Source organism: Vicugna pacos, chromosome 4 (genome assembly GCF_048564905.1).
Source record: "Vicugna pacos chromosome 4, VicPac4, whole genome shotgun sequence".
Lineage (NCBI taxonomy): Eukaryota > Metazoa > Chordata > Mammalia > Artiodactyla > Camelidae > Vicugna > Vicugna pacos.
Window position 1 is genome coordinate 7,950,049 of NC_132990.1, and position 15,098 is coordinate 7,965,146.

Here is a 15,098-nt window from a genome sequence, read left to right on the forward strand (position 1 = left end):
ATCTCTCTCACCCTAAAACAATTAGAATAAAAATGACTCTTGCAAGAGTAGAAAATGGGAGCAATTAAATTTTCTTCTTTACATGTCCAGGAGATGTAACACTATTACACCAGTACCCTTCCTATCATTCCCTATAATGGTCAAGAAGATCTCAAGAGAAATCTAGACAAAGAAAGTGAATAATAGAATAGGTGCTTGTACATACCTCTTAAAAACCTCAACTGATCATGCCTTTAATGAACATTATTTGATCCTGAAAGTTGTTTGTTTCAAATTTTAAGTTGCCTCCTTTTTAAACGCCTGTGCTGTTGGGTGGAGTGTCTCATAGCAACTCCCTTCTCTTTAGTCCACTTTCATCAGGCCCTCCCAACTCCAATCCTTCTAATGCCATTCAGTAACATCAAAATTTTAGTGATCATCTTGTGCCTTGACGTCTGAAAGGCCAAGTCGTCGATATGCCTAAATACACCATTTCTAGAAAAGTAACCAAGAAGTTGTTAACAGTGGTTGCCAAAGAGTGGGGAAGGAGGGGTTACTGGGACAGGGATAGGAGAAGGGCTTGCCTTTCACAAGTGTAAGTTTTTGAATTTTCTATCATGTCTGTGTACTTACTACCTGTTAAAAAATTTACGTTAAAAATAAAAAGCATTGGCACTGCATTGTACACTTGTAATTTATATAGTATTGTATTTCAACTATGTATCAATAAAAATAATAATCAAGGTTAAAAAATAAAAAGCACTGAGAGAAAAGGGTGAGAGAGGGAACCAGGGAAGAAATCCGGTCACATCTGGCTGCACAGCCTATCTCCTTTTTATTGCACTATGCTTTCAGCATGTCTACTGTGGATATGTGAGGCTGTGTAAATAATTTATTCATTTGAGGCCCTAATTATATTAGCTGAAAAGTAAGATGGGATCTGTTGATTTCTAAAATTATGATAAATCATCAATGTGTGATTGAAATAAATATTGTATGCCAAAAAGTGAACCCTATCACACTACCAAAACAGAAGAGAATAGTAATAATAGATCATTAAATTTTAAAAGCAAATAAATTCTCTCTAGCTTTTAAAAATCTCACCTAAAATCTGGTGCTACCTAAGCAATTCAACCTATATACTACTGCTCTCAATGTCCTGAATCTATTTTTGTTCCTTTGCGTTTTATTTGTATCTATTATACTTGTTTGCTCTCTATAGTAACAGGTAACAGAAGCCAAACTCAATTCATCAAAAGCAAAAAAGAGACACTTAACTTAGTTCATATGCTAAGCCATGGAGGAAAAGGAAAGAGCTGGCCTCATAGCTGGCTGAAGCCATGGGTTTATGTAGCTTTAGGGCTCTTCATTTTGCTCCCAAGTCTCAGTTGCCATTTATGGCTTTACCTCATAATAGTTCACATGATTACTGGGGACTCTTGCAGTTACATCTTTACAAGATTTCCTGTAAAATGTTAATTAACTTTTGAATCAAGTTCAGTTTGTTTTGTTTTGGTTTGGTTTTTTTGAGGAGATGAGGGAAGCAAAAATATTTCCTGGGTGGTATGTCACGCTTCCTCTCATATCAGCATCAGGGGACGTAGAATGTCTGGTTATTGTTATGATGTTGAAGTTGATCAGTGGTTCTACCATTCTCCAATAAAAGGAACCAGGATTCCTTGGAAAAATGGCTCTTCTTCTAGAGCTGCAGGAGAGTATATGTAAGATGAGCCTGGAGCATCTGGTAGTGCCAGAAAATAAGGAAGTACTCAAAAAATGAAAGGACAGGCACTTGGGGGCCGTCAGAGGGACATAGGAACCGATGTGAAATACCTCCAGTGGCCAGAGCTGGGACAATTTGAGAAACAAAATAAAATCTGTGAGTCAACACCAATGTGAATAAGTGATTTGAATAAATCAGTGGGACACAAGAGACAATCTCCCATACAGAAAATTCCAAATGATTTAGGCAGATATTCCTCCTCCAGGAGAGGGAGCTTAACTCCCTCCACTTCCCTTGAGTGCGGGCTACACTTAGTAACTTGCTTCCAAAGAGTAGAATACAGAAAGGGAGGGAAAGTAACTTTGCACTGGAGAAACCTGGCAGACACAACCTTGAGCAGGCGATCAATGTTAATACTATTCGTGATAATTCATGTTAACAGCATGTACCCTTGATATGACGTGATGAGAATAACCTATTCCTCTGTGGTTTTCCCCATAAAAATACATGTCTAATTATGAGAAAAATATCCAGCAAACCAAAATCAAGGGACATTCTACAAAATACCTGACCATTATTCCAGTATTCCTTGAAAATATCAAGGTCATCAAAAACAAAGGCTGAGGAACCATCATGGACCAGAGAAGGCTGAAGAGACATGATAACTAAATGTAATATATCCTGAATGGGATCTTGGACCAGAAAAAGAACATTACGAGAAACTAGTCTTAGAGAAATACGAAAAAAGTGTGGAGCATAATTAATAGTAATGTACCAGTGTTGGTTCCTTAGTTGTAACAAATGGTACCATAGTAATGTAAGATGTTATCAACAGGGGAAATTGGGTGAGAGACAGCTGGAAACTCTGTACTATCTGCAGCTTTTCTGTAAATCTAAGGCTATTCTAAAAAAATTTTTTAAAAAATTGATCAGTGGGTTCAGGTGTTGTGAGCCAATATAACATTTCCCATCAGACTTTCGTGCAGTGCTTTTAGCAGCTAATAGTGACTGATCCAGTATTTCTTTAGATCTCATTCTTCACTAAGTTTAAATTTTTACTTCAGTAATACATACGTATGGTAATAATTGAATGATAGGGCTTATGAAACCGGTAGTACCTCAGCTATTGCCCTTCTCTTACTACATTTTAAAATCCTCGCATTTCAGGATTGACTCTGTGTCAAGCCATGCAAGAGTATTTAGAGTTTTTCTGAACATGCTGTATTTTTTCATACCTTGCCTCCTATGTATTCTTCCCTTCCAACTTTCTCAGTGATGTCTTGTCCATGAATAGTAGTTAGTTCTTGTGAGGGGGAGGGAAATCGGGAACAACCTGTGTTGCCATTTTGGTGACATCATACCCCTTCCATCTTTCTTTATTTGGCTAACTAACTATGCTTCAGAAATAGACCAAAGAGTCACTTTTTCCTGGAAGGGTTTCCTAATCATAGTCTTATTTAGATTCCCAGAACACCCTGTGTATACTCATGGCACTCAACACCCTGTTTAATCAGGGTTTTGCTTCTTCACTAGTATTTGAGTTCTTGGAAGTCTGGGGCCATATGCTTTTGATTTAGTTTCTCTGGTAGTCCTAACTCCTTTCACATAGTAGATACTGTAAATGAATATTGGTTGATAAGTGAATGTTCAGCCTTCTTACTAAAACTTTCTCTAGCCTTTTTCGGTCTGCTTCTCCTGTATATTTTTATAACACTGTAACAGAGGCACATAGGTTTTAATTCATCTGCCAGTTCAACTTCAAGACTTGAATCCACCGGGGTCTATTCTAGGAGAGAGAAGAAAGTAGACTTACCCCATATATAATGTAGTCTTTAACATGATGCTCATATATCATTATTTAGACTTCTTCTTGGAGTAAGTTCAAAGCACTCAAGTGTGGCAAAAGAGAAACAGCACATGTAGCCATCTAATTTTACAATATTTCCATCATCCCCCAAAGAAACCTTGTGCCCATTACCAGTCCACTCCCCATACTCCTTTTGCCCTGCCCAACCCTGCCTAAGCAACTACTAATCTACATTCTGTTTATATATATTTGCCTATTCTGGACATTTTGTATAAATGGAATCATACAACATGTGGTCTTTTGTGACTTCTTACACTTAGCACGATGGTGCTCCCCTTGATCTATAACAGAGTGATAACGGAGTATTACTATGAAAAGGATGAACCTTTTAAAGTAAGTTGGTTTGGGGGAGCCCACTGAATATATTTATGGAAAAAAGGTTGGACTGTTACTTCACATCATACACAAAAATTCATCCACAGTGGATCAGAGACCCAAAAGTCAAAGGCAATGTTACAAATCTTTTAGGTGCAAATATAGGAAGAATATGTTTATGACTTTAGGGTAGGAAAGACACAAAACCCACTGGCTTTAAATTTATGCGTTAAATCAAGGACTTCTTTTCATCGAAGTATGTTAGGAAAGTGAAAGGATGATCTTCAGAGTAAGAAAAGATTTTTTTCCAGAGGAGAATTCAACTGAAGGACAAGTGAAAAAAGACATACTCACAAAAGAGGATATTTCATGGTGTAAAAAGATACAAAAAGATGTTCAGCCTCATTTGTAATCAGGGAAATGCAAATTAAAATGACAATGAGAATATTATTTACCCTCTAGGTTAGCAAAAATGAAAGTCTAATGATTTGAAGTGTTGGTGAGGATATGGAATAATGAATTGCACACTGCTTCTGAAGAGGTAAACTGTATTAAACAGTTTGGTTCAACATAGTATTGGAAGTCCTAGCCAAAGCAGTCAAGAAAAAGAAAGAAAAGGCATCCAAATTGGAAAAGTAGTAGTGAAACTATAACTATTTGCAGATGTCATGATACCACAGGTAACCCTTGACCAGTGCAGAGGTTAGAGGTGCCAACCCTCTGCACAGTCAGAAAAGTCATGTGTAATTTGTATTTGGCCGTTTGTATATGGGGTTCCTCCATATTAGAGGTTCCTCTGTATCTGGAGTTCCATATCCACAGATTCAACCACCTACAGATCATATAGTACTGGAGTATTTATTATTGAAAAAAATTCACGTATAAGTGGTCCCACATAGTTCAAACTCGATTGCTCAAGGGTTAACTAAAGACTTCACTAAAAACCTGTTGAAGCTAATAAATGAATTCAGTGAAGATGCAGGATACAAAACCAATATACTGAAATCTCTTGCATTTCTGTACACTGATAACCATCAGAAAGAGAAATTAAGAAAACAGTTCCATTTGCAGTTGCATCAGAAAAATATAATACCTAGGAATACATTTAACCAAAGAGGTTAAAGACCTGTATACTGAAAATTACACTCATACCTAGGAGATAATGCTAGTTCAGTTCCAGACCACTGCAATAAAACAAATACTGCAGTAAAATGAGTCACATGAATTTTTGGTTTCCTAGTGCATATAAAAGTTATGTTTACACTATAGTGTAGTTTTGTTAAGTGTGCATGAGCATTATATATTAGAAATGTTCATACCTTAATCTTTATTGCTAAAAAAAAATGCTAACCATCATCCAACCACAGAAAGTTGCTAGAAACCTTTGATTTGTCAAAAACATAATTATTTATGGAGCACAATAAAACAAGTCACAATAAAATGAGGTATGCCTGTATTCTGATCCATTGGTTGATTTATTCCTGTCCTAATGTTGCAATCTGTACATCACATCATAATGGTTTATGTATGAAAAAGCAAGGGACAGCTGTTAGTTATATTAAGAAAAAAATCAAATTGGATCTCCACCTTCTGTCATGCTTTAAAATCTGTTCTACATAGATAAATACTTGTATGTGAAAGACAAATTTTACCACCTTTAGAAGTGTAAAATATAGGAGAATGTATTTCTGGCCTGGGGTAGGGAAAAACAACAAAAACACTATAAAATGAAAAGTGGATAAATTGGATGCCATTCAAAATAAATAACTTATTTTCCACAAAAATACTAAAAAGAAATTTAGAAGACAAGGCACAAATTGAGAGAACCTATTTTCAAAACATAGAACTGGATTAGTGTCCAGATACAGAAAGAACTATCACATGGTTAAAAAAGAGATTGCTGTCTTGTTTTCTTTCTTTCTCATAATTTAGAAATTTTAAAAAATAGCTAAGAAACATCAGGCATTTTACAAAACCGGGAAATATGAATAGCTAAAGACATGAAAAAAATGTCTAACTTTGCTACTGTTGGAGAAATGCAAGTTAAGACCACACTGAGATACTGTTTTTTCCCTACTCAACAGGTAGTCAAAAATTAGGAAGTTAGAAAATACCAGGATTCAGATGTTACAGATCAGTGGAGTTATGGATTAGTCGGAATGTAAATTGCTACAAATATTTTCTATAAGTTTGGTGTTCTTGGAAAGTTGAATATACATTTTAACCCAGGAGTCAGTAAAAATTTTCTGTAAAGGGCCAGGTAGCAAATATTTCAGACTTCGGGGCATATCAGATCTCTGTCAAAGCTCCTGAACTCTGCCATGTAGTACAGAAATAGCCACAGGCAGTAGATAAATGAGTAAGCATGGATGTGTTCCAGTAAAACTTTATTTACAAAAAACTGCAGCAGGCCCCTTTCGGGCCATAGTTTGCTGACAACTGATATAACTTAAGACTTGTCAGTTCTCTTATTAGGGATACATGCCCTAGAGAAACTTGCCCATGTATCTTGAGAACTGTGTACAGGAATGTTTATAAATGTGTAATAGCCCAGGCCAAAAAAAAAAAAAACCTTTGAAAAAAATCCAAATGTAGATGTTCAGTAGAATGGATAAATTTTAATTATAATCACAATGGTTTATACAGTAATGAAAATGATTATATAACTCTAGGCAACAAAATGGATCAATCCAAAAGAGAATGTTGAGTGAAAAAGTCTTAGAAGACTTTATCAGAGTGATACTAATTTAACAAAACTTAAAATCAAGCAAACTACTCCTGCCAAAAATCTTTAAGCTATATATACATCAAGTCGGAAGATCTGACTTCCATTTTACAGGAAATATAGGGATTAGATACCTAGTGGAAGCAACAGGCAAACCTAGAAGATGCATATTTTGTAGAACAACTGGCCTGATCTCCTCAACAGGAAAGTATTCTGGAGAAGAAAAAGTGGAGTGTGGGGAGGGGATGTTCTAGATTATAGAAGATTTAAGAAATGGCCAATGTAATGTTTAGACCCTAATTAGATTAGCAATAGAAGATATTTTTATACAATTGAAGAAATTTAAATATAAACTAGGCATAAGATGATATGAAGGAATATTTTTGTTAGATGTGCTGACATTATGGTTAAATCAGAAAAAAAAATTTTTTGTAGCTAGTTGCATGTGAATTTTGAGATGAAATGTCATGTCAGTACTTTAAAATACCTAGCAAAAAAGGGGGCGGGATAAATTGTTAAGTTTTCTTGTAGTGTCTTTGTCTAGCTTGGATATCAGGATTATGCTGGCCTCATAAAATGAGTTATGAAGTGTTTTCTCTTCTTAAGCTGGAAAGAAATTGTATGCCTTAAAAAAATCAAGGACAGAGTACCCTTTGGGGTAGGTGTGCTAGTATTGGTAGCAGCCATCAAAAAACAGAACATTGGCTAGTACTGCAGTCTTTAAGGAAGTGAAATCCAGAGGCTGATTAGTTGCCATTATCATGCTATACCTTCCATAGAAGCTCAGCAGTGTTTTAAGCATTGCTGTATTTATTGCTTAAAATGAAATCGTACAAGATACCAGAAGTATCTTATAAAGCAGTAGACTTAGAGTTACATCTGTACCACTTAACAATACAATGACTCATGGGCAAGTTATGTCACTTTCCTGTGGCCATGGTTACTTTGTGGGGAAATTATTCTTGCTCTTTCAATTTCTTATGGTGCTGATGAGATTCAAATAAAGGGATGTTTCTGTAAGAACTTTGCAAACTATAAAGTGCTGTACATTTTAAATGTTGTTATATATTAAGCGCTGATAAATAATTTTATTTTTCTTTCAAATACTTTAAGATGATGTTAAGAAAAGGATGAACAGTCATTGAACTGTTGGGTCATTTGCTCACAAATACATTTGAAATGGATAAAACTGGGACTGTTAAAGCTCACGAATGTGGGACATAGGTAAAACCAATGGGAGTGAGAGGAACACTTTTTTCAGTCTCTGTCTTATAACAGGAAGTTAGAAAGGAAATGATGCTTCTCATGGAGAGCTATAAAATCTCTAATTTTATATAATTGAGTAGACTGTGATAAAAAGAGATTTTTATCTTTTTATCACTGGTGTGTAGAATTTATGTAAACGTTATTTTTAAATATATTATAAAAGATTGGGCAATACAAGTCTTCTGTAGTTAAGACAGTGTGGTATGGCATAGGGATAGATATAAAGGTTGACAGAATAAAGAGTTCAGAAAGAAACCCTTCAACATGTGTTCAGTTGATTTTGGACAAGGGTGCCAAGAAAATTCATTGGGAAATGAATAGTCTTCTTAACAAGTGATGCTGGATACCCACATGCAGAAGAATGAATTTGGACCCTTTCTTTACACTATACACAAAAAATAACTCAAAATGGATTACAAACCTAAATTTGTAAGAGCTAAAACTATAAAGCTCTTAGAAGAATATATATGAATAAGTCTTTGTGACCCTGAATTAGGCAGTGGTTTCTTGGATAAACTGAACGTCATCAAAATTAAAAACTTTTGTGATGCAGAGGACACTATCAAGAATGTGAAGACAACCCACGGAATGGGAGAAAATATTTACAAATCATATATCTGCTAAAAGACTTGTATCTAGAGTATATAAAGAACTCCTACAATTTAGAAATAAAAAGTAACTCAGTTAAAAATTGGGCAAAGGATCTGAGTAAACATTTTTCTGAAAAGATCACAAATGTCCTATAAGCACATGAAAAGATGCTCAGCACAATTAGCCATCAGGGAAATGCAATTCAAAATCACAGTGAAACACCACTTCATACCCACAAGGGTGGCCATAATCAAAAAAGATACATATTAAGTGTGAGAATATGGAGAAATCAGAACCCTCATACATCAATACGTTGATAGGACTGTAAAACAGTATGGTTGCTTTGGAAAACCGTCAGGCAATTTTTCAAAGGGTTACACATAGCGTTACCATATGTCCCAGCAATTCTACTTCCAGGTATATACCCGAGAGAACTGAAAGCATGTCTACGCAAAAACCTGGACATGAATGTTTGTAGCAGCTTTATTCATAACAGTCAAAAAATAGAAACAACCCAAATGTCCATCAGCCGATGAATGGAGAAATAAAATGTGTATCCATCAATGGGATATTATTTGCCAGTAAAGAATGAAGTGCTGATAGGTGCTATGATATGGATGAACCTTGAAAACATTTTGCTAAGTGAAAGAAGTTAGTCACAAAAGACCATATATTGTATGATTCCATTTATATTAGATGTCCAGAATAGCCAAATCTATACAGATAGAAAGTAGATTAGTGTTGCCAAGGGAACAACTGGGGAGGTTTTAGGAAGGAAGGGGGGGATTCTGGGTTTATTTTTGGTCTGATGAAACTTTATGAAAGGGTTATGGTTGCACAAGTCTGTGAATATATTAAAATTGAACTGTGCAAATTAAATGAGTAAATTTTTTGGTAAATGGGTAAAAATATAATTTTAAAATTAAGCAGTACCCAACTCAAAAAATATGTAGTAAGAAAAAGACATCTGCAAATGTGTCTCTATTGGTTATCTTCTGGAGATAGAGAAAAATCAGATGGTTGGTTATCTCTTAGTTATCATTTTTCTTTCATTCTCTATCCTTCTAGGAGCTGACCAGGTTTATTAAATGCATGCACTTTTGTGTTGATTGATAGTAAATCTTAATTCATTTTTGACAGGAATTGAGTTCTTCTCAGACTTTATCACATGATGGAGGATTCTTCAATAGACTGGAAGATGATGTTCATAAAATTCTTATTAGAGAAAAAAGAAGAGAACAGCTTACAGAATATAATGGAACAGATAATTGCACAGCTCATGAGCACAACCAGGCATGTAAAATAGAAAATTCTCTTAAAATCACAGTGAAATTATTTTTCTTTTTTTAAAAAACATAAGCAGTGAAATCCAGTTATGATTGTATAAAGTTACAGTCTTAGTCATCATTACACATAGATATTTATATTAAAAAGTATGAGGTACTTAATTAATTGATGCATATTTATTGAGCATGTTCTATATGCTGGGTATATTTTTAGGCACCAGTGTAGGGAGTGGGAATACCAAGATGGGTAAGACTGTTCTTGCTTTAGACCCTCAGAGTAGTGGGGATAAGAGGACGTAGACCTGTAAAGAGAGTATCATTCAGCATGATGAAGGCTTTAAGAGAGAGATGGACACTAAAAAAGAGATTTTGAATGGAAAAGGTTACTCCTTGGGTGAATTGGGAAAGATATATAAGGAAGCGACATTTGGGTTGGATTTTGAGAAATGGAGAAATCTAAGGGAACTGCAAGAGCCATGGCCCAGAGCTATGAAAGGCCTTAGACTGAATAACCAGGAAACAGGAAAATTCTGTATCTAAGTATAGACTTAAGTGAGTGTGGGATAACATGACTAGAGAAATAGATTGAATCTAGATTACAGAGATCTTTTTAATATGAAACTAAGAAATTAGAATTTTATCCTGCAGACCATGGTTGCGAACTTTGGCAGTAGTCTATTTTTGTAAGGCTCACATGCTAAGAATGGTATTCACATTTTAAAAATATTGTTTGGAAAAAAACAAAGAAAAGATGTCATCATGTAGAGATTTTTAAGTCTGCATTCATTTTTCTCACCACACCACCAGTCTTTTCTTTTACTTCCTCTTAAGTTATGAACCTGTTCTTTACCTTATATTGACCTCCAGTCCATCAATAACTGTTCTCCCAGCTGGGAGCTTGCGGTAAACAATTACATGAACGCTTTCCCTTACTTTCTTGATTTTCCGGTGTAACCTTCTCGCCAGTACACAGCATTGGCTCTCACTTGTAATTTAATTTTGGTATTAATTGGTATTGCTAGACAATATTTTTTTTTAAAAACAGTGCTCATGTTTTCTTCTGAAAATCAGTGCCATGTAACTTTTGCCATATCTTCATTTCTATCATCTCTTTCTGACTTTAATAAATTTCTACAGTGATCATTCCAAATTCAAAAGCCCATTTCCCATCCTATTACTCTCTTTAATGGATATTATCTCTTTGTTTTCCTCTGATAAATTCAATCATTCAAAAAATTAAACATCTACCGTATTGTGTTATATAAGACACAAGAGAATCCAGACTCTTAAGAACTTTTTACTCTAATGCAGCAATAAGATTGCTTTATAAAAACACTATACCACATGAATTATCAACTTATTATTCTCATGTATTTTCAACTTAGTAGTGAGAAATCCTTGCATGCCCTGAGGTACACGTGAACTTCTTTCTGGCATTGAGTTAAATTTGGAGTTTTCCTGTCTTACCTTGACTGACTGCCAAATTTTATGTACAGTCCAAGCAACCATGGTAGCATTTATAGTTAGTATATTTGTTACCTCTTTTTTCACTGATTATTATTTTTCCCTTTGCGGTTCATATCTTCTTATTTTTTAAACCATCTCATATATTGTAGGATAGGAAGAAAGATATTAGTATATACTTGAGCAAATAATTAGGTATCTCAAATCCTTTGTAGAGCAAAGTTGGGTACACGTAAGTTCAGTTAAATTTTAAGTAATATTAATGATATAATAAAACCAAAATGACTAGAGTTTAGTAGGAGGAGGACAGTCTTTGAAATCAAACAAACCTATTAACACAAAATATAACTCTGCAGCTTATCAGCTGTGTTACATTGGGATGAAATTACCTGCCTTTCATGTACTGTTATTAGGAAAATTAGCAATTATGATTTAAAATGTTTAACAGAATGTGTTACACACAGCATGCATTTAAGAGATAATTGTTTTTGTACAGGAGGAAAGTGGTAAGTCCAAAAAAGCTAACTCACAGGAACAGAGATTAGCTGTGTCTTTCTTAGGAAAAAATAGCTTTTGAATTGGAATTTAAGGAACAGTAGGATTTGAACATGTAGAGGTGAGAGAGAAGAAATTGGAATGCCATGAGTAGAAGAGTAGAGGCAGTGAAGTGTAAACCAATTTAATTAAGACAAGGTTTACAGGGGAGCATAGTATAAGTTTGGCAAGGTGGGTTTGGAAGGATTGTAAAGGATTTAAAAGCCTGATTTATGATTTAGTCAGGAGATAGTAAAGAATTTTTGAAAATTTTTGAGCAGATGAAAAAGTTCTATTATGTAATATTAATTTCACTGCAGTGCCTAGAGAAAACCGAAGGAACGTGAAAAGACTAGTGATAGGAATCAGACAATATGCAGTACTGGTAAGGAGGTGGAACAAAAGTAACTTACTACTCCCGATAACATAAACTGGCATAACCGTTTTGAAGAACATTTTGGCATTAACTTTTAAAGTTGAAGATGATGGGGAGGCAGTATATCCTAGAAATTCTGCCTTAGATTAAGCACTGGAGACATCTTAAGAATGTTCAAAACTCAATTGTGATAACAAAATCAGTAGGAGAAATGAATGAGCTATATAGCAATACATGCAACTTGGATAAATATCAAAAACATAATCTTTAATGAAAATCAAGCTATCAAATAGTAATAGTTTGATACCATTTATATAAATTTTAATAATATAATTCAGAGATACAGCTCTATGTTGTAGAAGACTAACAAAGGAAGACAATGACAATTATTTTTAATAGAAATCTTTATTTGTAGATGGCATCTTTTTTTGCATATTATTAGCTTTTTTCCATTTTTCAGTTTTATTAGGTACAATTGTTACAGTTTGACTGCACATAAACAATGTATTGCATGTAAATACATACACACAATACACTGCACATATTTTTTAAATTTACATATATATACTGTTCACTGTTTCTAAGAACGTTTAGAGCTTTAGCTTTTTAAACTTACACAGTTATCAAAGGAATAAAGCCAACCACAAAATAAAAATTAATTCAAAAAGATACATACACCCTGCTATTAACAGCAACGTTATTTATAACTGCCAAGATACAGAAGCATCCTAAGTGCACATCAAAAGATGAATGGTTAAAGAAGATGCAGCATATATATATGTAATAGAATACAACTCACCCATAAGAAAGAGGGATATTTTGCCATTTGCGGCCTTTCATTCATTTTTTTTCACTTCAAAAACCAGAATTTTATAACTGGCATAAACATTTCCTTTGCATCAAAAGGAACAAAATACCTAGAAATAAACTTAACCAAGGAGGTTACTTATACTCTGAAAACTGTAAAACATTGATGAAAGAAATTGAAGATGATACAGAGAAATGGAAAGATATCTTGTGCTCTTGAATTAGAAGAATTAACATTATCAAAATGGCCGTTCTATGCAAAGCAATCTACGTTAAAATACTCATGACGTTCTTCACAGAACTAGAACAACAATTCCAAAATTTACATGGAACCATACAAGACCCCAAACTGCCTAAGCAATCTTTTGTAGTTCTATTTTTCTTTCTTTATTCTTTTTGTTCTCTTATGGTTTTCATGACTAGAGAAGGTCCTTTAACTTGTTGTAAAGCTGATTTGGTGATGCTGAATTCTTTTAGCTTTTGTTTATCTGTGACGCTTTTGATTTCTCCATCAAGTCTGAACAATAGCCTTGCTGAATAGAGTATTCTTGGTTGTAAGTTTCCCCATTGCATCGCTTTAAATATATCATGCCATCCCTTCTGGCCTGTAGAGTTTCTGCTGAAAAATCAGCTGATAACCTTATGGGAGTTCCCTTGTTTGTTATTTGTTGCTTTTCTCTTGCTAATTTTAATATTTTCTCCTTATCCTTAATTTTTGTCAATTTGATGATTATGTGCCTTGGTGTGCTCATCTTTGGGTTGATCCTGTGTGGAACTCTGTGCTTCCTAGACTTGGGTGACTGTTTCCTTTCCCAAGTTGGGGAAGTTTTCAGTTATTATCTCTCCAAACATTTTCTCAGGTTCTTTCTCTCTTCTCTTTCTGGGACCCCTGTAATGCAAATATTAGTGTACTTCATGTTGTCCCAGAGTTCTTTTAAGCTATCCTCATTTCTTTTCATTCTTTTTTCTGTTCTGCAGTAGTGATTTCCACTAATCTGTCTTTCTAGCTCATTGATCCGTTCTTCTGCCTTGTTTAGTCTATCCTTCGTTCCTTCTAGTATGTTATTCATTTTAGTGATTTTATTCTTCAGCTCTGTTTGGATATTCTTTATATTTTCCAACTCTTTGCTAAAAACTTCACTTTGTGTATCTATACTCCTCGAGTTTTCTGAACATCTTCGCCATCATTACTTTAAACTTTTTCTCAGTTAAATTGCCTATCTTCTCATCACTAATTTCTTCTTCTAGGATTTTATCTTGTGCCTTGGCCTGGGAGATAATTCCTCTGCCGCCTCATATTGTCTATCATTCTATTTGTATTTTTAGGTAGGTTAGTTAGTTTCTCAACCTTGGAGAGGTGGCCCTCTGTGGAAGACATCCTATGCTTCCCAGGGCAGTACACTGCTCTTGTCACCCAAGAACCATGGCCCAGCCAGTCCCAGTGTAGATTCTGGCCTGTGTTTGTGGATTCCTTCCACAGGCTTTGGGATTGTTGTTTTCTTATTTCTGGTATCTGCCCCTGGTGGATAAAGCTGAACTAGAGGCTTATTCAGGCTTCCTGGCAGGAGGAGCCAGTGCCTACCCACTGTTGGGTGCAGCTTAGTCCCGGACCTCTGGTGGGTAGGGCTGTGTCTAGAGGCATTTGTGGCTCCGGAGGTCTTCTGATGGGTGGGACTGTGTTCCTCCACCCCATATGTTGTTTGGCCTGAGGCTTCCCTACAGGCTGTTGGGTGGGGCTAGGTCTTGGTGCTAATGATCCAATCAAGATGCCAGCCTCCAGGAAAACTAATATAGATTAACACTCCCGGAATGTCTGCCACCAGCTTTTATGTCCCCTGGATGAGCCGCAGCCTTCCCCAACATCCCCAGGAGACCTTCTAAAACCAGCAGACAGACCTGGCCCAGGTTCCTATGAAATCACTGCCTCTGCCCTTGGACCTGGCACATGTGAGATTCTGTGTGTATGCTTCCCAAGAGAGTAAAGTCCGTTTCCCCTAGTCCCTTGGAGCTCCTGGAGCTAAGCCCTGCTGGCCTTCAAAACCAGGTGTCCTGGAGTCTCCTCCTCCTCCCAAGCCGGAGCCCCAGGCTGGGGAGCCTGACCTGAGGCTTAGAACTCTCACTTCTGTGGGAGGGCCTCTGCGACTAAACAAATCTTCAGCTTCCCT

The 15,098-nt window shown here is 35.6% G+C and overlaps 1 protein-coding gene across 2 annotated transcripts in view; it reads left to right on the top strand.

The window, feature by feature from the left end:
• The window catches only part of GKAP1 (G kinase anchoring protein 1), a 54,488-nt gene that overhangs the window by 25,671 nt on the left and 13,719 nt on the right, over nucleotides 1-15,098 (top strand). Inside the window, exon 7 of one of the 2 annotated variants that reach the window (XM_072959210.1) lies at nucleotides 9,607-9,759. The exons of the other annotated variant lie outside the window; for it this stretch is intronic. Coding sequence (XP_072815311.1) covers nucleotides 9,607-9,759 — 153 coding nt within the window. The remainder of the gene's footprint in view (nucleotides 1-9,606; nucleotides 9,760-15,098) is intronic. 2 annotated transcript variants of the gene reach the window in all.